The sequence below is a fragment of the Sminthopsis crassicaudata genome, chromosome 3 (assembly GCF_048593235.1).
Source record: "Sminthopsis crassicaudata isolate SCR6 chromosome 3, ASM4859323v1, whole genome shotgun sequence".
NCBI lineage: Eukaryota > Metazoa > Chordata > Mammalia > Dasyuromorphia > Dasyuridae > Sminthopsis > Sminthopsis crassicaudata.
Window position 1 is genome coordinate 421655701 of NC_133619.1, and position 23148 is coordinate 421678848.

A 23148-nucleotide genomic window follows, 5' to 3' on the forward strand; every position below is an offset into this window, starting at 1 on the left:
ACCTAGGAGAGGGAGATAGGGAGAAGGGGAAGGGGAATTGGAACACAAGGTTTTGCAAGGGTTAATGTTGAAAAATTATCCATGCCTATTTTCGAAAATAAAAAGCTTTAATAAAAAATGCTTGTTTATTGGTTTATTTAGACCTACTTTTATCAGACAAAAAAGGAAATAAAGTTCAAATTAAAAATTCAAATAAAGTTCCTTGAAGACTTCAAAATAAATGTCTCTGAAATCAAGGTGGGAAAAATATTTACTTAGTTTACTTTTTTAAAAATTCAAAAACTATGTTATGTATTTGTCTTAAAACAAAAACACCAAATACATTTTCCTAGAGCAGCAGTGCATGGCAACATGCTCACACAAGCAGTGGGAAAAAGGCTTAGTCATGATTTATACTTAAGTCTAACATCTGGGTATACGTAAACATTCAAAGGATAAACTAATCCTTAAACTGTTGTTCAGCACAACAGACGTACATTCTTTACTGCTAATGTATAGTTTCTTTTCCCTTCCTTCAAAATACTGATGCCAGCAAGTCCCATTTTATCTTTCACATCACTCTAACAGTTTTCTGACTCCTTTGCCTTGTTAAAAATTGGATATCAGCTTATACCCAGATCTTTTTTTAATTATACAAGATAAGGGAAAAAATTAAATGGAAACATTCTTCTGTATCATAAATAGAATGTCTTAAGGTCTAAAAGGGATAAAATAGCATATCTAGTTTTTATACATTTCCCCCACTTCTCTTCTATAAATTATTAATTCTTAGAGGACAGAAACTAGTCTCTGAAAACTGTTTAGATAAAAATCATTATGTAATAACTAGCTATACTCAAAGTTTCAAAATTTCTGATCATACATCTAGTTGGTTCTGCATGCTTACTTGGTTTTTTCTTTCTTTTTTTCCCTTTCAGAGGAAAGGACAAAATTAATCCTTTCTAAATCAAGGGTTCTTAGGATCATTTAACTTGTTTTTAAAAAAACAAAAACAAAAACATTTTTATAACTGTTTTGATAGAATTGTTTTCCCTTGTAATTCTAGGCATTTTATTTTATGCATTTAAAAAATATTACTCTGAGAGGTAGTTCTTGTGCTTTATGACACTGTCAAAACACTGGAATAAAAACTATTTTTCAAATGCACTTAATCCTGCTTGCCAACAGGTTCAGAACTTAACAAATAACATTCGTCTGCTGAAACTACACTTTGAAAATATAACTTAAAGAAAATAAAATATGATTGTTTCCAGATTCACATTTCATTGAATTTTGAGTTAGCTAAATGCACACTGGGCCAAATGCCTGAAAGAACACTTTCTATATTGCCATGTGCTGCACTGTAATCTCTGAAATTAAATAAATAAACATATCTGAACAAATCCAGCCTGCCAAAACTGAATTATGGTATATTTCATTTTAAAAGTATACATATTCTTCTGGCTGACAGACATGTTCTGACCCGTAACATTCTGAATCACAGGTGTTTCCCCATTTGCTGTAAAACTGAGGTAATCATCTACACTTGGGTTTTTCCAAATGTTAGCCTAAGGCAAGATAAGAAAAAAAAAAAAAAAAAGGCTTTAATATAGAGCATTTAAATGGAGGGAGGAAAATATGCTGTTTTTCACTAACCCAGTGGCAAAATTAGAGAAAAACAATTTTGATGGCCAAGCACACAAGCAAATAGAACAGAAATATTAATTAGTGACATATGGTACACATATATTAACTTAACAATAATGACTCTGAATCACAATCTTCTGAAACAGGGTTCTCTTTAATATGGGCCTTTCTAGCTTCTAAAATTCTAATTTATACATACAAAGAATTTTGGCGCTAGAAAGAATCAACTTAAAATGAAAACATGGGTTATATTTTACTTGTTTACTCTTTTGTACAAGCAATAAGCTATTAAATCCTATCGTAGACTTTGACAGCTAATTCCTACAATTCCAATTTATACAAAACTATGCCTCAGAGAAATATCATAATAGTTGTTTAAGATTCATGAAAACTTTCCAATATATGTGCATACTGAATCCTACATGTATGTTTGTGCATATGTTTCCTTTTCATCGAAGGTTGTAGCTTATAAGTGCTAAGTAAAGGTGAAATTTGAACCTTACTACTGATAATTTTTCTATCCTTCTTCCCTAATCTAATGGCACAATAATGGCACTGAGCTTTGACCCAGTGGATTCTACTGTTATGAAAACAATAAAATTCCAATTTCCCAGAAAATTTTGGACTGGAATAAGGACATTGATTTTTGAAGCCTTAAAAGTTCTCTTTTTTAATCCCCAAAATATTCTTGTTAAAAAAAAAAAAAAAAAGATGTCTAACTGGTTTTGGTAGCATGAAACAAAGCTTTGAAGGATTCATACCTGTTGGGACTCAGTTCTTACTAGAAGTTGATGAAAGAATACTTTAAATTAGCAGACATAGGATGCGAAATAATGTTTTGTTCTGCCTACAGAGTAACTCACTGATCAGAATAGAGACCAAATTATCACCAGCTGAACATTTAAAACTACACTGTATATTTTCTGGAAAAGGAGAAAAATAGATTTTAATGGGCTTTAAAATTCAGAAACATTCAAAGGGGGAAATTCCCACTTACAGAAATTAATCATTCAATTTAATTGCTAAAACCTAACAGCTGAAATACATTAAGTGAAGGGTTAATTATTTCATATTTACCTGTTGAGTCAAATTCCAATGGCTTGCACATTCGATTAGAAGACCAGCTGCACTTGAGCACTTGTCCTCCTTCTACAATGCCTGGCTGAGTAGTGTTTGCTTTAGGAGCTCCAACAAGAAGGAACATCCTTTACCAAAAAAAAAAAGAAAAAAAAAAAAGGATTTAAGATTTGACATCACAGAAATTAAAATAAAGCTTTCTATTCTTTTGACATTTTTATTAAATATCAGACATAGAATGACCACAATGTGACCCATGCTATCTGTTGTTCAGTTGTTTAGTCTTGTCGGTTCTACATGACTCCATGGACCTTTTATCCATGGGATTTTCTTGGCAAAAATACTTCAGTGGGTTGCCATTTCCTTATCCAGTTTGTACCCATTGCACAGATGAGAAACGGAGGCAAATAGGAGTTAAGGAACTTGCCTGGAGTCACATAGTTCATAAGTATGTGATTTTGATTCTAAAGTCTAATTTTACAGAGATAATCAATGCTTTTAATTAATAATATCATGGTCGATTAATCTAGTTTAAAAAAAAATCGAATTTTTAAGCAGTGGTACTCTAATTCAATAAAGATTCACAATAGAATCCAAGAAATCCTTCATTTGTTGAGTACCCACTGTATTCAGAGCACCTTAGTGAAGTTAAATATCACCAAGAAATATTCACTTTAGATGGACAAGAATTCATGACCCAGCAAAGGATAAAAATTGGTCACAAAAGATTAAACTTACAATTTTAATTACATAAAATTGTAAAAGTATTTGTATAAACAATTTACAGTACAGCTAAGATTGCAAAGGAAACAATTAACTATTAAAATATTTTTTTTAATTTAAAGAGAAACAAATATTGAACTAGAAAGATTTTTTGCAACAAGTTTCTCTAATAAAATTCACATTTTCAATAGATTCAAATTTATAAGATTAAGAACCAATCTCCCAGTTGATAAATGGCCAAAATAACGTATGTTCAAAGGAAAAAATATAAATTCTCTAATGCATATTAAAAAAGTTTTAAAACATTAATAATTTAGAAAAATACAAAATAAAGGAACTCTGAGGTTTAACCTGAAACCCAGGAGATAAATATTTGACAAAATACAGAAAATGACAAATGCTGACAGGAGCTAAAAGAAAATAGGTACATCAATGCACTGTTAGTATAACTGTAAATTGTTATAACCATTTTTAGTGCCATTTGGAATTTTGTCCTATGTTTAAACTTATATATTTACTTATAGAAACTTTTTTGATGTCAAAGAATTGGAAACTATCGAGGTGCTTATTTCTGGGGAATGGCTAAATTCATTTTAGTATATTAATGTAATGGAATATCATTATTCTGTAAAAAATGATGAACAGTTTAAAGAAATTGAAAAAGATTTGCATGAACTGATCCAATGTAAAGTGAGCAAGAAAATACTTTATATACTTATGTATAGAACATTGTAAAAATAAAGAATTTTGAATGACTTTGTAATTCTGATCAATGTCATAGATTTCAGAGGGTATTCAATTACAGAGAATGCTATACACTTCAGACAAAAAAAAATAATAATAATAATAATGAACTAAATAAGCAGAATGATATGCTTTTTTGGCCATGACCAAAATGGGAATTTATTTGGCCTACCATATGTAACAAGGCCTTTTTTCTTTATTTTTTTAGGAGAAAGGAGAAAAATTTTTTTGTTTATTTTTTAATGCTTGTTAATTGAAAAAAAAATCTAAAGTATTAAAAATTGACATAAAATTTGGAACTGGTATAAGGAATACATATATCTGAACTTGTGATTTCATTTTTATGAAGAACTCCAAAAACATAAATGTTTCCATTGAACAAGAGTAATACATTTGTAATTGTCACATATGACCTAGAGCACTGTCAAGTTAAGTAATTTGCCTAAAGTCAAATATGCAGACTGAATCAAAAACAAGTCTTCTTGACTCCAAGACAGACCTTCTAGCTACCTCTTCTCTACATTTTTTTTTTTATCTGAATTTGATCAACCTAAATTGGAGTGTCTATTTAACTGAAATTTTTTCACAGGGAAAGTCTACTTTTTAAACTCCTAAAAAAATGAAGTAAACAAATCGTTTAAGTTTTTTTAGCAAAGTTAGAATATATAGTCATTTAAAATATGGAGGATCTAAACAAACCAGAATCAACTCAATTCTATTAATATTCATCTCTTTTAAGTGCTTCCACTGTGGGCAGAATTTATATTAAAAAAAAAAAAAAAACTAACTTAGAACATTTAATAGCTACTTGTATGAATCATTAGGTTACTGGAAATCTTCTGAGTTTGAATTTACCTCCTACACTCAAATTCCTTCTCTACTCATCTTAAAATGTACAAAAATAGAAAAAAAAAAAAAAAAAAAAAAAAGCAAAGCCACTAACCAAATCCCAGCTCAGTTTTTGAGTTTTGTGCAAATATATTTAGAGTTTAAAACTTAAAGACTTTCTCATCAAGATAAAAAAAAAATGTTGAATCTGGAGGGTTATGGTGTAAGAATAGATCCTTTCCCAGAACCAGGCTTCCATCTTGGTCAATTCCACACCATTTCATCACCATGTTTATATTTGGCAACATTCATATCTCCTCTCCTCCCACCACAGCAACCTCAGATTCTGATAGGTAATTTCTCTTTTTTTTTTTTTTGCCTAGATCCAAGCCTCCATGCCACTTCCTGGCCATCTTTATACTATATTGCGATCACTCCCCTTTCCAGCTCTCCTTTTTGTGTTTTCTCCTCACATTACAATGTGAAAAACTGCTGCAGAGGATGTAAGGATGTAGCAACTAGAAGTGGTTGTAACAAGGAAAACTAATTCCTAAAGTGCTTGTTAAGCTTCCACTCCCTCTACCATCCCCCAGGCTCTGAGGGGACAAAATTTCTACAATAGAATTCAATTCTGTCCTTTTTTTTATTCTCTTCTAATGCACAGAATCAGAGGTACAAAAAAGTAAGAAGTTTGCTCAACCAGGACTGCAATTCAGCAGCATGCTATGCCATAGTAATGTTCAGACACAAAACTAAACAGAAGCAGTAGGGAAGTGTAGCAGGGTGTTGGTATATGAGGTGACTCTACTTGGCCTGAAGGAAATGTGACTAACTTCCAGCTGAGGTCAGTTCTCTCCTACCACTCAGAACAGAAACTGAGGCCAGGGAAAAGTGAGAAGCCTAGGAAAGGAGGAGGCTTGGATATCTTTAAGGTCCATCACTATAGAAAATGGCTCTCAAAGAGAAAAAAATCAGGAACTAAGTGATAGGAAAATAAAAGAGAAAAAAATACTGAAATTATCAAAGATATCAGAACAAATATCAATTAAAAACCTTGAACATATGCAGATAAATCAACAAGGAAGATTTGAACAGCAGAAGGGAATATGACTCCTAAATCAGCTAAGCAAAAAATATATCTAAATAAATAAATATACCTTTAAAATTAATCAATACCTGATAAGATAGAGAGGACTTTATGGATTCTCAAAAGAGCATGGAACCACAGCAAGAAATTCCTGAATACTTTATCAAGAGAGGAATCAGTTTAAAGAAGGAAAAGAAACCTGTATGTGCAAGAATGTTTGTGGAAGCCCTCTTTGTAGTGGCCAGAAACTGGAAACTGAGTGGATGCCCATCAATTGGAGAATGGCTGAATAAATTATGGTATGTGAATGTTATAGAATATTATTTTTATAAGAAATGATCAGCAGGATGATTTCAGAAAGGCCTGGAGAGACTTACATGAACTGATGCTGAGTGAAATGAACAGGACCAGGAGATCATTATATACTTTAACAACAATACTATTTATGATGATCAATTCTGATGGACGTGGCCCTCTTCAACAATGAAATGAACCAAATCAGTTCCAATAGAGCAGTAATAAACTGAACCAGCTACACCCAATGAAAGAACTCTGGAAGATGACTATGAACAACTACATAGAATTCCCAGTCCCTCTATTTTTGTCCGCCTGCATTTCTGATTTCCTTCACAGGCTAATTGTATACTATTTCAAAGTCCGATTCTTTTTGTACAGCAAAATAACTGTATGGACAAGTATACATATATTGTATTTAATTTATACTTTAACATATTTAACATGTATTGGTCAACCTGCCATCAGGGGGAAGGGGTGGGGGAAAGAGGGGAAAAGTTGGAACAAAAGGTTTTGCAATTGTCAATGCTGAAAAATTACCCATGATATATCTTGTAAATAAAAAACTATAATAAAAAAATTGATCAAAAAAAAAAGAGAGAGAGAGGAATCAAAATTATGAAATCAAAATATATGGCCTGCACAGCAGAAATAATCAGCAAAATATAAAAAACTTGAATTCCCAGTGGCAAATCATATCAAAGAAACAGAGGAATTAATGATTCAATGAAATACAAATTTAAAGAAGTGAAGAATGATCAAGAAGAGGGAAGGAAAAAGCAATAAACTTACAAGCAAAACATTGATTTCAAAGACACAACTCACATGAAACAACTTAAGAATAGGTCCCATAAAAGAACATAAAATAAAAAAAAAAAAAATCATAATGCAAGAACTAACACAAGAAAGCTGTCCAGAATTTTTGAACAGAAGGTGCAAGGAAGGGAGTGACAACAGAAATAATTGATAGATTGCCTCCAGGGGAAAAAAAAAGGAATTAAAAAAAAATGTATTTCTTGCTTGCTTACTTCTATTTGTATTTCTACTACTTATCACAGTACTTGACACATAGTAGGTACTTAATAAATGCTCTATCTTTCTGGTGAAAAGCTATATGATGTTAGAAAAATGACTTAACTTCTCTGGAATTCACTATCTTCCTCTGTAAAATGAGAGGTTTAATATTTGTGATTTCTTAGTTCCCCTCTAGTTCTAGATCCTATAATCTCAAAATGTATCACCCAGAACATTTATATAAATGATTTCTTGACTAACTGTGCCTGAAACTGAATAAGATAAATTGATTGAAGACCTCTAATGGGAATGTGGCTTCAACCTATTCCTTAATTGGGACTTGAGATTTTACAAGTTGAGCTATAGCTAAAAAGCTGTAGGTGTCTTGGATGAACATTTCCCCTCCAGTTCCAGGACCTCTTAATTAGCATTTAAGTACTTAATAAGTAAAAAGTTTGTTATTTACTAATATTCTTTTGTTTCTGGGATAGATTTCACAGTTTAGGGTATAAGTCTGGACTCCCCCAGGCAATGATAGAAAATGTCAGAAGTGGGGGTGGGACCCTATAGATTAGGGTCTATAAGAACTTGTGTTTTGTAGTTTGTACTCTGCACTCTTCTACTGACACCTTGTCTGTTGGGAGTTGCTCTTTCTTTTCTTTTCTTTTCTTTTTTTTTTTTCTTTTTTTTTTTTTCTGAGGCTGGGGTTAAGTGACTTGCCCAGGGTCACACAGCTAGGAAGTGTTAAGTGTCTGAGACCACATTTGAACTTGGGTCCTCCTGAATTCAAGGCTGGTGCTCTATCCACTGTACCACCTAGCTGCCCCTAGGAGTTGCTCTTTCTTGTGAGATGTAATAAGTCCTTTTTTTTTCTTTCTTTTTTAATTTTTTAAATTTTTTTTTGCTTTTTACCTTGAGTCTCTGATTTTAATTTGGGTAAAGGTTTCTGTCCTACAAAGTTTGGAGCCTCATCTGGGATAGTTCCTATTCGTGAAAGGTCTCTCCCATATCAAATCTTTGGGCAAGCATTCTCTAGAAAGCTTTCCGGTGGTCCTTGGACTTGGCTTGGTAACTCCTCAACTAGAGTAAATTCCTGAAGAGAGAATTTATCTAAGAGAAAGTAAAAACAGAAGTGGGCTAGCAAAGACAGAGGATTAATCTGTCTCAGGAGATAAGCCAACAGAGAAAAGTTTGAAAAGAAGATAAGATACTGTGAATCTTGGGAAAGTAACAACCCAGAATAGGGCAAACAACTGGTGAGGAGGAAAGAGACTCTTAAGTGGTTAAGAACTGATTAACTACTTGGGTGACTGGGAATGGGATCAGGAGAATTAGATTCCCTTTTCCCTTTGATATTGGGAAATTCTAAACTGTTTGAGTCTGTAAGAGTTCTCCCATTTTCCCTTGGTAAGATTGAGTGAGTCCTCCATCACAATCTAAGGTAACTGGTTCTAAAAGCCTATTTAGTATCCCAGGAAGATAACCCTTTAGAAAGAATTGGTATGAAGTACCAAAATGTATAGGGATTAAATACTATTGTTTTATTTGGGCAGGTGCCCCATTCTAAGAAACTGTCAATCCCTCAAAATCTAGATAATAAATAGATAATAAATTCAAAGGAGCCTTCTACTGAAGCCAGTCAACAGACTCTATGTATGACTTCTGCTCCATAACTTCCCTCCTCAATTCCTTCCCAAGGGTAGGGCTAAGAATGGGAGTTGATTAATTTAGAAAAGTTTGTTTTTCCATGTGTAACAGCCTGTGTTTTGTCTTCAGTGTTTCTCCCCATCAGCTGAATTACAAAGGAAAAGATCTGGCTACTAGGGCACTTGTTTTGTACATAATTGGATTTATGCAAATGATTTTAGCTAGAGAGTAGAAGGACAAGTTCTGAGATAAGGAAAGGTTTTAATTGCCACATCAAAAAGAAAAAAAACTGACATAATTCTATGGACTTAGAACTGGCCAATTTGGGACTGTAGAAATAGTTACAGAACTGCTAAAATATTTTAGCAGATTCTAGGGGTTTTGAGACTGTTTTAAGTTGCTTGACACTATGTCTCTATCAGAAAAGCCTTCTGAAAGCCTGAACCTGAGACTTACAGAAAAATTGCAAAAGGAAAAAAAAAACCCACTCTCTCTGGGATTTTCCAAGCTTCTCTCCCTTGGAAAGGCTTGTGGACTCTGTCCTGGCTATGCTGACATCTCTGACTGGCCTGGATTCTTCTGGGGTTTGTGCTAGTGCACAAGGCCTCTTGGCATTTCTGGCATGGAGAGTAGGCTAGTCACTGGGCTACAGGCCTGCAGCCAGACACACGGGTCCAAACTTCTCTGACCTTCTCCCCCCACCAAGGTCCCAAAGTCCAACAATTTCTTAAAACCTTGTAGATGAACTTGAAAAGGCAGTTTTTTGCCACCTTAAATTTTGGGACTGTGTATGTTTAAATTGTAATTCTGATTTTGAAATTGTATGAGATAATTACTATTAACTAGTATTGTGAATTTCTTTATTCTGGTATGAAGATTTTAGAAATGTGTGCATTGATATTAAAGTATTGTTACTAGAAATTTAAATCTGTATTTGATTTGATCTTTAGTTAAAAAAATTTGGTTCTCTGGTAACTTATCTAAAGTGGTCACATATCTGTATCTCCTAATTAGATGAAATATATTTAAGCTACTGCTTAAGGAAACTGTGTGCTAAATTGCACATTGGACAGTTTTTAAAATTGTATAAACTGTGCTTTAACATTTTGTCAGCCCTGATGGAAATATGATATAATTTTTTTGACATGAGGTCCATAGCTACTTAGATATTGTCAGAGACTAAATTGCCTTGGACCAAATGTTTACCTATTGCTTTGTTAAAGAATTAGAACTATCCCCAGAAGTGATCTGGGACTTTCCCCATGTGAAATTGATTTATTTTATTTGGGAGGAAAAAGAGAAAGACCCTCATTTTGAAACAAAGGATAAATTTTTAAGGAATTGCACACTGGCAGTATCCTCATCCCTTTCAGGCCTTAGGAAACAAGGACTGATGGCCCAGCAGTTCCAGAAGAGTGTATGCTTACTAAATCCTGGAAGAAGCAAAATGGAAAGGACCTTATCAGACATTACAGATGAATGAAACTACAATCTAGAGGCTGAGAATACCAGAGGAGGAACCTTAAGAATAGACAGTTAAGAGGATCCATTATGATGAATGAGACAATTTCCAACAATGAGATGATTGATGCCAGTTCCAATGATCTTGTGATAAAGAAAGCCATTTACACCCTGAGAGAGGACTGTGGGAACTGACTGTGGAGCACAACATAATATTCTCACTCTTTGTTGTTGTTCCTTTGCATTTTGTTTTCTTACTCATTTTATTTTAGATTTGAATTTTCTTGTGCAGCAAAAGAATTATGTAAATATGTTTACACATATTGGATTTAACATATATTTTAACATGTATAACATATATTGGATTGGTTGCCATCTGGGGGAGAAGTTTGAGGCAAGGAGGGGAAATCTAAAAAAAATAAAAAATAAAAAAAAAAAAGGCTATGCAAGGGCCAATGTTGAAAAATTATCTGTGCATATGTTTTGAAAACAAAAAGCTTTAAAAAGAAAAGAAAAGAATGGATAGTTAAGGACAATTTATAACCTCTTAAATTAACTTTGAATTAGGAATGTTTTGGTGGGAGGGGGGATTAATAATGCTTAGAAGAATTTTAACAATATTATTATTAAGCCTGTTATTCATATTTCAAGAAAATTTTATAGAATCCTTGATTTGAGGAAACTGAATTAACATTTTTTTAGGATGAAGAAATTATTAATGTAATTCTGATAGAATTCTTTAACGTGAAATTAGGACAATATATTCTATGGGAATTTTAAATGGTTGTATTGAGTCATTTTAAAGCTGTTCCTATGATTCTGAGAACAGTCATCTGTCTTCAATTCCTTTGAACATGGTTAACACCTGAACATGTTTTGATATAAATTGGTTATTGAGTGTCCTAAAGTGTAATGCTGAATTTAAAATCCATCTACATAGATATGAAGATAAGCTGTGAACTTTCTAGGATGAATATCTTATTGTTATCAATGTAAGATTATAGTCAATACTTATTTAAGATTGGTGATCCTTGAGAGCTAAATTCACTTGAAGTTTTGATTAATGAGACTTGCTATTTGAGATAAAATCTCTTGGGATTATAGCTGATAATGGATCATCAAGCCAGCACCCACTATCTGAAAAGAATATGCCACAAACTACTCAGAAAAATGTGATCCTGAATTGTTGCAGAGGGAAGTTAGTGTCTGGGCAAGAGCTGGAAGGACATCCTTGGTTTTTTTGAATAAGAATCCACCTAATTATTACTGAGTCTGGCTATAAGATGGAATTGTTATTGCAAATAATTAACTAAGTATACTTTATCTTGTCATATTATGTGCTCTCAGGCTGGGACTTAAAGGCCTATGTCCCTGCTCTTTCCTCTTATAGCAAATTTCTATAATCAGGGCAAGTGTTCAATAACCTATCTGAAAATGTGGTCTTATATCCTAGATAAGTAGGTAAGTGAATATTTGGCCTAGTCATTTATCTGTTGTAAGATACATGTTTGTCAGTTTCTTTTAATATTTCTGTTGTTGCTGAATTTCCTGATGGGCATTTTTATTTGTGAAGAGTTACCTATTCTAATTACTGGAGACACAAATGGTTGGGCTGATAGAGGGCTCCAGAAGAGAGTTGGTGATACAGAACCCTAATTTGTATACTGAATAAGCTCATTATACTCCAGACCATGGTCAAAATAATTACTAACTAGACAATAAAGGCACTGGATTTGTTGGCAGATCAGGTTAATCAGATTAGAGAAGCAATATCCCATCATAGATTAGTTTTAGACTATTTGTTGGCTGAAGAAGGTAGAGTTTGTGGGAAATTAAATTTTTGTGCTATGAAAATTGATGATAATAGAAAGATAGTGAAGGAAATTATCAAAGATATCAGAAATTGATCCATATCCTATTCCAGATCTGGTCCTCACTGATGTGAGGTGTGAGGTCTGTCACCAAATGTTGGCAGGCACCAAAAGTTGGGGTTCAATCATGTGAAGAATTCACAATGGGCATTCTCTCTGGCAAAACATAGATTTATTTGGAGGAATAGGTTACAGACAAAATGAATGGATGGTAAATGTGAAATAGAATTGGGAGGGCATATGAAAGACAAGTTCCTCAGTGGAACTCACAATTTCCCAGTAGAAAGGGAGTACCCCAAGAGGTTGGGATATTCCCTTAAGCTGGCATGCTAAATTCTGAAAAAATCCTAAAAAAGTTATTTAGCTGTAGGGAGGAAAAGTGAGATGAGGAAACATAGTGGAGTTAGGAGCCTCATGGCATAGGGGAAGGGAAAAAACACCACAAGGCAGAATGCTGTGGTGGGTTGATACAAAGAAAAATAGAAGCCATGTGATAGTCCACAGGTAAGTCTTATAGGGAAAATTTAACTTCAGGGATATGACTGGGATTTCCACAGGAGAAAGATTGAACAACCTGTAGAGAGAGGCCCAGTTTGACTAAAAGGAAGAGGATAGACCCCAGTAGAGAAAAAAAAAAAGTCAAATCAATTGATTAGAGATTGAGAACAAGAATTATTAATAAAAGACTGAATGGGATAAGCTGAATGAAGACCTTTCATGGGAATGAGGCTTCCACCAGTACCCTAATTGTGACTTGAGACTTTGCAATAACAAATTTAGCTATACCTAAAAAGCTGCAAGTATTGGATTGTCTTGGATAAATATTTCTCTTCTTATTCCCCACCTCTTAATTAGCATTTAAGTAATTAATAAGTAAAAAGTTTGATATTTATTAGTATTCTTTTGTTTCTGGGTTAATTTCCACCCTTAGGGTAGACTCCCCCAGACAATGGGGGGAAAAGATCAAAAGGGGAGAGTAGGAGCTTTTGGTTAAGGTCTGTAAAATCTTGTATTTTTACGGTTTGCACTTTTCACTCCTCTACTGACACCCTGTCTGTTGGGAGTTGCCCTTTGTCAGAGATCTTAATACTTTTTTTTTTTTTTTTTGCTTTTTACCTTGAGAGTAATTTGGATAAGGATCACTTTCCCACACAAAACTAGTCTTGAAAACAGTTCTTAATAGTGTTATCATTTCCCACAGTGAAAATTCAAAAGGGAAATTAGAGGCCATCTGATTCAGCATTATATTTTTAAAGAGGATAAATCTGAGACCAAGGGAGATTGTCCAAGGTCATGGGGAAATAAGCAGCAGATAAGAAAATTGAATTCAAACCCTCTAACTCCAAATCTAACACTTTTCATACTTCATTCACATGGTACTTATCCTGATTTAGGCTCTCATCACCTGTCACCTGAACTGTTATCAATATCTACCTAATTGGCCTCCTTACCTCCATTCTCTCCCCATGCTAATCTATCTTTCAGATAGCTATCAATGTGATACTCTTAAAATATTATTCTGACCATGTATTCTGCTCTAAAAGTTCTAGGGGCTCCTATCTGTCTCTAGGGTCAAATTCAAGTTCTTTTGTTTGGCATCTAAAGCTTTTCACAATCTGGATTTAACTTAACTTTCTAGATTTATTACCTATCATTCCCCTTCAAATCCTCCATGTTCAGCTCTTGCTATACCTAAAATATACCATTCCACTTTCCATCTCCACTTCTTTGTACAAGTTTTCTCCCTTCCTTCTTTCCTTTCCATTTTCTTATCTCCATGTGCTAGAATTCCTTGCTCAATTCAAATATCAGTTCAAGCCCAACTTTCTTCTACATGAAATTTTTTATATGTTGTGTCCTTCAAATTGAATCTAAGCTCTTTGAGGACAAGAACTATTTTGTTATTGTTTTTGTTTCTCCAGTGCTATGACAATTCCTGGCAATTATAAATGCTTCTTGGTTTACTGATTGATTTCACCAGTTACTGATGTTCTGTCTGAAGCATAACATTTGTATCCATTGAGTACTAAAAGTAATTAAATATTTTTTCTTCATCCAACAGATAAGAAATTTGATCACAAGAATCTTAAATTTTCCACACTGTCTAAAAAAAATATTAACTATATTTTTAAGACTAGAAAAGGAAGCTATTTTAACTAATTACTTTGCCACAGCTACATATTATTTAATTGGATCATTCTTTTTTTAGTGAAGTGGACATTTACAGTAATATCTATGTACACCTAAAATATACTATGCTATATCTTATATATGCTTATCTTTCTTTGTAATAGAAAATTATTTTTAGAGTTTTTCATACTATAGAAAAATAAAAGTTTATATCTGGATGTTTGCCCTTGAGTTCTTCTTAACAAAACAAATAATATGTAAGGCAAATAGTTCAACAGAATAAATTTCTAACTTTGTTTTTACATGGCAATTCCAGGTGACCCTAAAATAGTCATCTTTAAACAATTACATAGTGCTACTGCAAAATATGCAACCAAGGGTGAGCAAAATATAAAGAACTAAACACAATTTTTTTCTAGCATCTAAATAATCTTCAAGTGACTGAATTTACATAAGGCATCTTTAATGAGTTTCTTTAAACGTAGTTTTAGGTTTGTTTTTTGTTTTTTTTTTTTATTTGCTACTATATATCAGAGAAACAAGCATCAAAAATAGGATAGTTATTAGGAAACCAAGAGTTCATCAAAGACAATGATGAAAGAACGCAAGAAGGGATAATATCCAGATAAAAACAAAACTTCTGACAGCATGAACTACTTACATGCGGATAGGTTATTATTGTTGCTTTTTAGCATCCGACATGCATATTACAAGCATGAAATTATGATAATTAGGCTACAAGTATGAATCTTCATTAACATTTTCCCAAAGTCCTTTATGCACAGCCTCATGTCCTATTTAGCTGACACAGGAAATGATGGAATCTAGCTAAAAATAGAATGACTTTCAAAAATGTTGGAACATTATTGATTTCCAAAACCTAAGTGGTAAAAACATTGACAAAGAATGTTCATTGGCCCTAAAAGCCAAGCAGACCTTTTGACAAGACATTTGGATTTAGGGTTCATGAAAAGATTTTTTAAAAGACAAGCTAAGAAGGGAAAGAATGGATGGAAAAATGAAATAACTGACAAGTATCCAAGAACTGAAAAAGATAGGAAGAAATATAGGACAAAGAAGAAGGAAATCTCTATTCAAAGTTAAATGAAAAAGATGAACAACAGCCATTAAAGAGCCCAGCACTAAAAAGTACAAATGTTCTTTGGACAATAGTGATGTGTGAGGAAAATGAGAAATACAAAAGCAAAACAGGTTAACAAAAGCTGTGTTTGTTGAATGTTCCAGAATATCAAATACAAATTTAATGGATTTAAATATGAGGTGCACTCCTTACAATGTCCAAAGAATTTTTTTTTCATTTTGAAATTCATTTATTCAATAGATAAGTAGTTGTAAATGGTTTATATACATAGACAATTAAAGGTCCAAGTCCTTTGCTTCCCCATCCTCATTCAGTTAAGTGGACTAAAATATAAGAAATTACAAACATTTTCCAAGCTAAAAGATTCCTTAAAATTATAAAGATAATTAACTTCATATAATTTTTAAAAAACCTCAAAGATATTTTAAATGTGTTCTAGAAGCAAAGGCCAGTTATGAATATCTTAACCTATACCTACCGATATCCTGCTCCACCATCTAAGAAAGAAAACTACATACAGGCAGGCAAGTTAAATCAGAGTGACTTATGAATTGGCACAACAAAAGTTTAAATAAAAAGTCTGTAACTGCAGCATTTTTCTTTTCTTTTCTTTTCTTTTCTTTTTAATAGTTTTTATTTACCAGATATATACATGGGTAATTTTACAACATTGACAATTGCCAAACATTGTGTTCTAATTTTTCCCCTCCTTTCCCCCCAAGATGGCAGGTTGACCAATACATGTTAAATATGTTAAAGTATAAATTAAATACAATATATGTATACATGTCCAAACAGTTGTTTTGTTGTACAAAAAGAATCGGACTTTGAAATAATGTACAATTAGCCTATGAAGGAAATCCAAAATGCAGGTGGACAAAATTAGAGGGACTGGAAATTCTATGTAGTGGTTCATAGTCATCTATCAGAGTTCTTTTGCTGGGTGTAGCTGGTTCAGTTCATTACTGCTCTATTGGAACTGATTTGGTTCATCTCATTGTTGAAAATGGCCACATCCATCAGAATTGATCATCATATAGTATTGTTGTTGAAGTATGCAACAATCTCCTGGTCCTATTCATTTCACTCAGCATCAGTTCATGTAAGTCTTTCCAGGCCTTTCTGAAATCATCCTGTTGGTCATTTCAATTTATTCAGCCAATTTCCAATTGATAGGCATCCACATAGTTTCTAGCTTCTGGCCTCCACAAAGAGGGCTGCCACAAACATTCTTGCACATATAGGTCCCTTTCCCTTCTTTAAAATCTCTTTGGGATATAAGCCCAATAGTAAAACTGCTGGATCAAAGGGTATGCACAGTTTGATAACTTTTTGAGCATAGTTCCAAATTGCTCTCCAGAATGGCTGGATGTATTCACAATTCCATCAACAATGTATCAGTGTCCCTATTTTCCCACATCCCCTCCAACATTCTGCATTATCTTTCCCTGTCATTCTAGCCAATCTGACAGGTGTGTAGTGGTATCTCAGAGTTGTCTTAATTTGCATTTCTCTGATTAATAATGACTTGAAGCATCTTTTCATATGACTAGTAATAGTTTCAATTTCTTCATCTGAGAATTGTCTGTTCATATCCTTTGACCATTTATCAATTGGAGATTGGCTTGATTTCTTATAAATTAGAGTAAATTCTCTATGTATTTTGGAAATGAGGCCTTTATCGGAAACTGTGACTGTAAAAATGTTTTCCCAGTTTATTGTTTCCCTTCTAATCTTATCTGCATTAGTTTTGTTTGTACAAAAACTTTTCAATTTGATATAATCAAAGTTTTCTACTTTGTGATCAATAATTATCTCTAATTCTTCTTTGGACATAAATTCATTCCTCTTCCATAGGTCTGAGAGGTAAAATATTCTATATTCCTCTAATTTATTTATAATCTCATTCTTTAACCCTAAACTGCAACATTTTTCAATGAAAAGATTAAGGGTCAGGAAGTCTGAGTTTGTATGAATTCTGCCATCACAACTTGCTCGGTGACTCTGGATAAGTCACATACATTTATGTATGTATTTGTCAATCAGTAGTCTGATATAGAAACCTTAATGGGTAAAATGAGATAGTAGTAGAAATGTTAGTTTAAAGTTTCCTAATGATTTTTAATAACAAAAACAATAATATCAATACCCTCTGAAAAAAATAGGAAATTACAAATGCTAAAAAGTTACTGAGCCAAGACTTTCTGTGTATGATCTTCCTAAAAGGCCAATAATGACTAGATTGAAAAGCAAATAGGATTTGAATAATCAACCATAAAGTATTCATAAGAATCAATGGTGAAAATTTGGCATGGAGATGATAGATATAACAAAGCTCACAATATATATCACAATATAACAAAGATCACAAAGATAAAAATCCTAAGGCAGCAAGAATGAGAAGCCTCCACTCACCCCTTTTCCTTACAACCAGCTTTTCTTCCTTTTTATATATCTATGTACTCTCCACTATGCTTTATGACTAGTACCATTGTTAAGATTCTTGGTAACAGTATTTGGTAACAGAATTTGAGCATGCAAAAAATTAACAGGATGCCTTTTTACTCAGTTTCTTATCCCTTTTTAAATGTAAAGCCTTTAGGGATGTGATGACCACATTTTTCAAACTCTGCAAGTAAACAAAATTCAGTAGTGGCACATCTGAGATAAAGCATGTTTGAATTGTTTATCTGATGCTGTATAACCAATAAAAGTAGTAAAGGTCAACAACATCTTTTTTAAAAGCAGAATAATCATGTACATGCCTGAAGAAGAAACAATGCAAAGAAAAGGACAGGAAGCCAAAATTTAGTCAATCTCAGACTTGGTTTCTAGCTCCCACACCCTATGACCCAATCAAACTGTTCTCATCCATCTCTGGCCTTGTGTCTTTTCCCTGAATATGCTCCATGCTTTTTCCAAGTCCATTTTTTAGAATCTCTAGTTTTCTACACACTCAAGCATTACCTTCCACATGGTGTTTTTTCTGATCCTTTCACTTGTTAGAATCAAACCCAAAGTTATTTTGTATCTATGTGCTTCCATCTATAGATGGAGAAAGAGATAAGGAAGGAAAGAGGAAGGGGAGGAAGAGGAAAGAGAGATAGAGGGGGGGAAAGAGGTAGAAAGAGGGGGAGAGAAGAAGAGAAAGGGGGAGAGAAACAGAGAGGAAGTGGGGAGGAAGAGAGGGAGAGGGAGAGGGAAAAGGAGAGAGAGAGAGAGAGAGAGAGAGAGAGAGAGAGAGAGAGAGAGAGAGAGAGAGAGAGAGAGGTTTTTCTCCCCCAAGTGAAAATGAAATTCCTTGAAGGCAGAGAATATTGAACTTTTGAATTTCTATTTCTAGTACATCTGATGACTCAACACATTATAAGGTGTTTAATAAAAATTTGTGGATTGACTAAAGATCTCAGTGAAATCTTGTCAATGTGGATACTTCATATACCAACAGAAATTAAGATCCCTCTGGGATTCAGTGAACCATTTTAGGGCTTATTATGATTTAATTGTTATCAGTTCATGCTTTGTCTTCTGGTGGATTCTCTCTGAATTTAACTGGTCCTTGGACAACATAGCCACATAGCCTATCAAAGGGTCTGTATTTGAAATTTTTACAGATTGACAGGAACTGACAGAAATTATCATCAGAAGCCAGGGTCATCTCCATATCAGTGAAACATCAAAGTAGGATTTCAGTGTAGAACCAAAAAGGTATTAACTAAAAACCAGTTTAAAAAAAAAAAAAAAAAAAAAAAAGCAAATTTAACTATGTGCCAGGCACAGTGCTAAGAACTGAGGATACAAAAAAAGCAAAAACAGTCACTGCCCTCAAGGAGGGCACATAGGCAATGTGCAAACACCTATATACAGACAATATCATGTTAAAGGAACAGATAGACACATATGCTACACTTGTACTTTGTCTTCTTATCTAAATTGTTCTATAAATTTTGGGGTTTAACCAGTAGCAATTGTCAGTGAAAACCATCTTAGTAAATCTGCTTTATGGATGATCATAAATATGCAAGATTTCCCCACATACCATTATACAGAATAAATAAAAACAAGACTAGAACAACACCAAATCAATAAAAGTATTTACTTTGAACCTCTCCTAAAAAGGGTCATATATATATGACATATATATAAACATATATAAAACAGGGTGGAATAATGGAAAAAGCACAGGAAGTAAAGTTGGAATATGTAGCTTTAAATCTCACCTCTGACAACTGTGTGATTTTTGGCAAGTCATTTAATTTTTCTATACTTCAATTTCCTAACCTATAAAATGAGAGAGAGTTGGACTAGATGGCTTTTGTGGTCCTTCCCAGTTCTAGATTTGTAACTACATGCCAGGTTTGAGTTTTCCCTTTTTATAGGTTATTTAGGCAGGGAAATTAATTGCATGTTTTATGCTTCAGTGAACCATTGCATTTTAGGCAAAATATGACTTTAAAGAAACTTAATGTTTTTATATCCCATATAAGCAAGAAGAATATTTGAAAGCTGTCTGAAGTACACTTAGATTAGCATAAGTGTAATATTGCTTGGGCACAAAGAAAAGAAACCAACAAAATTATTCTTTGAAACTAAAGTCAAACAAGAGTTTATTCTAGAATGAAAATTACCAAGTACATAATAGAATACCTAAATAAAGATTTTCCTCTCAAGTCTTTCCATCTCTCGACATATATCTGACACCAGTTCTATTTATAGCAAAGGAACACATGTATTCACACACACTTTCAACCTTTATTTCTTCAAAATGCAAACTAATGCTGGTCTAAATCATCCTGGGAACTGCATAAGGACTCTCATAGTCAGCATTTTCACATTTGGAGAAGGTAGTATTTATATGGTTCCAATTTTGTGCCAAATAGTGGGCTAAGTGCTTTACAAATTTCTCATTTGAGTCTCATAACAACCCCACAATGTGATGTCAATGTGGATACTTCATATACCAACAGAAATTAAGATTCCTCTGGGATTCAGTGAACCATTTTAGGGCTTTCTATGACTTAATTTTTATCAGTTAGTGCCTTGTCTTCTGGTGGATTCTATCTAAATTTAACTGGGTAGGTCCTTGGACAACCTAGCCACATAGCCTATCAAAGAGTCTGTATTTGAAATTTCAAATGGTGATGGTGTTTCTATTTTATAGTTGAGGCAGTCAAAGCAAACAAAAATTAAGTGATTTGTCCAAAATCACAGTTGTTAAGTATCAGAGGCTAAACCTGAACTCAGGTCTTTTGGATCCATACTTAGTACTCTATCTATTGAACAACCTAGGTGCCTCAAATGCCATTTAGCATTTCCCAGGAGAAAATTACCATATTTGTTATTCTCTCTTGTATGCCTCTAGCCCTTTCCAATTCGAAGTTGATCATAAATAGGAAGATTTCTAAGTCTTATAGGCCTTCAAGGCTTTATGAATATTAGACATGGAAAAAATACCCTACAAGATAGCTACTTTAGACCAAAAACTAAATTTACTAAGGGGCCTATACTACCAAATTCTCTATACAGCCTAATCCTCTAATTAGACTAGATGATGCATCAAGCCTAGGAAATGAACAATGTAATTGTCCCTGTGAAATGACATTTAGCAATAAATTTTGTAGGAAATTAAAGATTTAAAAGAAGTAGGGTATTATTAGAGGGGTGCTCTAACCTATAAACTATATAACATACACAAAAGATTTATGCAAAGAACTGACTCACACTTCATCTTTCCAAGCTCTCAGAAGTCACACAATTTTTTATATCCTCAAGATGGCTCCAGCAACTATATTTTTAAACCTATAATTTAATACCACATAAAAATGTGAACCCATGATACCTGTCCTACCTTATAACTTGATTGTAGGTAGATTTGAACTATGGATAAATAACCATAAATCAGGACTTCAAATAAAAAATTCACAAAATAAGTGTTATCAACCAAGTTATTTTCATTAACCCCACTTTAATATTTATAGGGTGTGAAAGTGACTCTGGGTTCTTGAACATTATTACTAGTAGAATAGAAATGTTAGTAGGTCCTACTAAACGAAAAAGATTGGAAGTGCCAAACAGTATGTAATGTCCAAGGGCTTGCTTAGCTAAATAATAAGAGCTTCTTCATCTAAAAGTTAGCCAGTGGGACGGATATTTTTTAAACAATTCCTAAATTTTAGGAAATTTTAAATTTTTAAATTGATATTGATAAATATCACCTGTTCTCCTTTTATCACAGCTTAATGAATAAAGTATATACTTGCTACACCACGATATGTAGCAAAGCTTAGCTTCATGAATTAATATTGTTAGGAAACTTTCACCTAAAGCAGATGACAACTGCTCACTAATTGCAGTCTTATGGTTGGTTTCCTGGAGCACTGAGAGGTTTAGTACCTGGATCATGATCATATACCTAATACATGTCTGAGTCCAGATTTCAAGTTTTATAGTCTCCAAGTCCTCTCTATAAAGTAAACAACCAATTGTTGTTGTTTGGTCTCAATGAGCTAGTATGAGATTTTCTTGACAAATGACACTATGGAGCAGTTTGACATTTCTTTATTCAATGGATTAGGCAAATAGAGATTAGATGATTTATGTAGCTAATCAATAACTGAGGCCAGATTTGAACTCAGCCTTCTAAACATTGCCTCAAATAACCACTGCTTAATAGAAGCATAATATGAAACATACTTACATGAGAACACTGCATATGGAATCAAAGAAGCTAAGTTTGAATTAATTCTGCTACTGACTTGCACAATAAACATGAGGTTTCAACCATAGTTTCATATTAAATTAAGAATTATATTAAATGGTCCAACAGACCTTTCCAGTTATAGATGCAATGAACATTTGACTTGTATTATATACTTTTGTTTGACTACTTAAATAACACGATAGAGACTAAATTAAACCCAGTGTCTTTTCCCTTACTTGCTACTAAACCATAACAATATAGAATGGAATTCTTCTTCTTGGGCTCAAGAAATTATCAAAACTTCTTCCCATTTCCTCAAAGTGAACTTTTCTCAAGTTTACTCTCCAAATTCTTTAAGATGATCAAGCATCCAGGATTGCTTATTTATAGCCACGCTATAAGTCACATATTTAGAAAGAAAGTAAAGACAATCTGAAGAAAAGAAAAAACTGTTCTAGTGTACTATAATGTAATAATAAATTAGTTAATCAAGAACTCTTAATTGAGCATTGTCCAATATGAAGTATTTGGGGTTAAATATATGCATATCTATGTAGTATATACATTCAGATAGATATTCCTTTCTCATTTATTTTTTATTCAAAACATCTATGATTTTATAATTCTATCAACTTTTTAAATAGGCTTATTAAAGCACTGAGTGGGAGGTTTGAATAGGAAAAAAAATTTTTTTTTATTTCCACAGCTTGCTATGAGTAGCTATCCCCTCAAAGAATATGATTACTAACTTAAAAGAATTCGTGGCCCTTACAAGTCTCAGCACCATGAATACGGCCAAATATCCAAATGTTAGACAAGTCTGACACTATTTACTAATCTATCA

General features: G+C 33.2%; 1 protein-coding gene across 1 annotated transcript in view; it reads right to left on the bottom strand.

The window, feature by feature from the left end:
• Positions 1-23148, bottom strand: part of ITGAV (integrin subunit alpha V) — a 122667-nt gene that overhangs the window by 93772 nt on the left and 5747 nt on the right. Inside the window, exon 2 of the mRNA XM_074302918.1 lies at positions 2704-2831. Coding sequence (XP_074159019.1) covers positions 2704-2831 — 128 coding nt within the window. The remainder of the gene's footprint in view (positions 1-2703; positions 2832-23148) is intronic.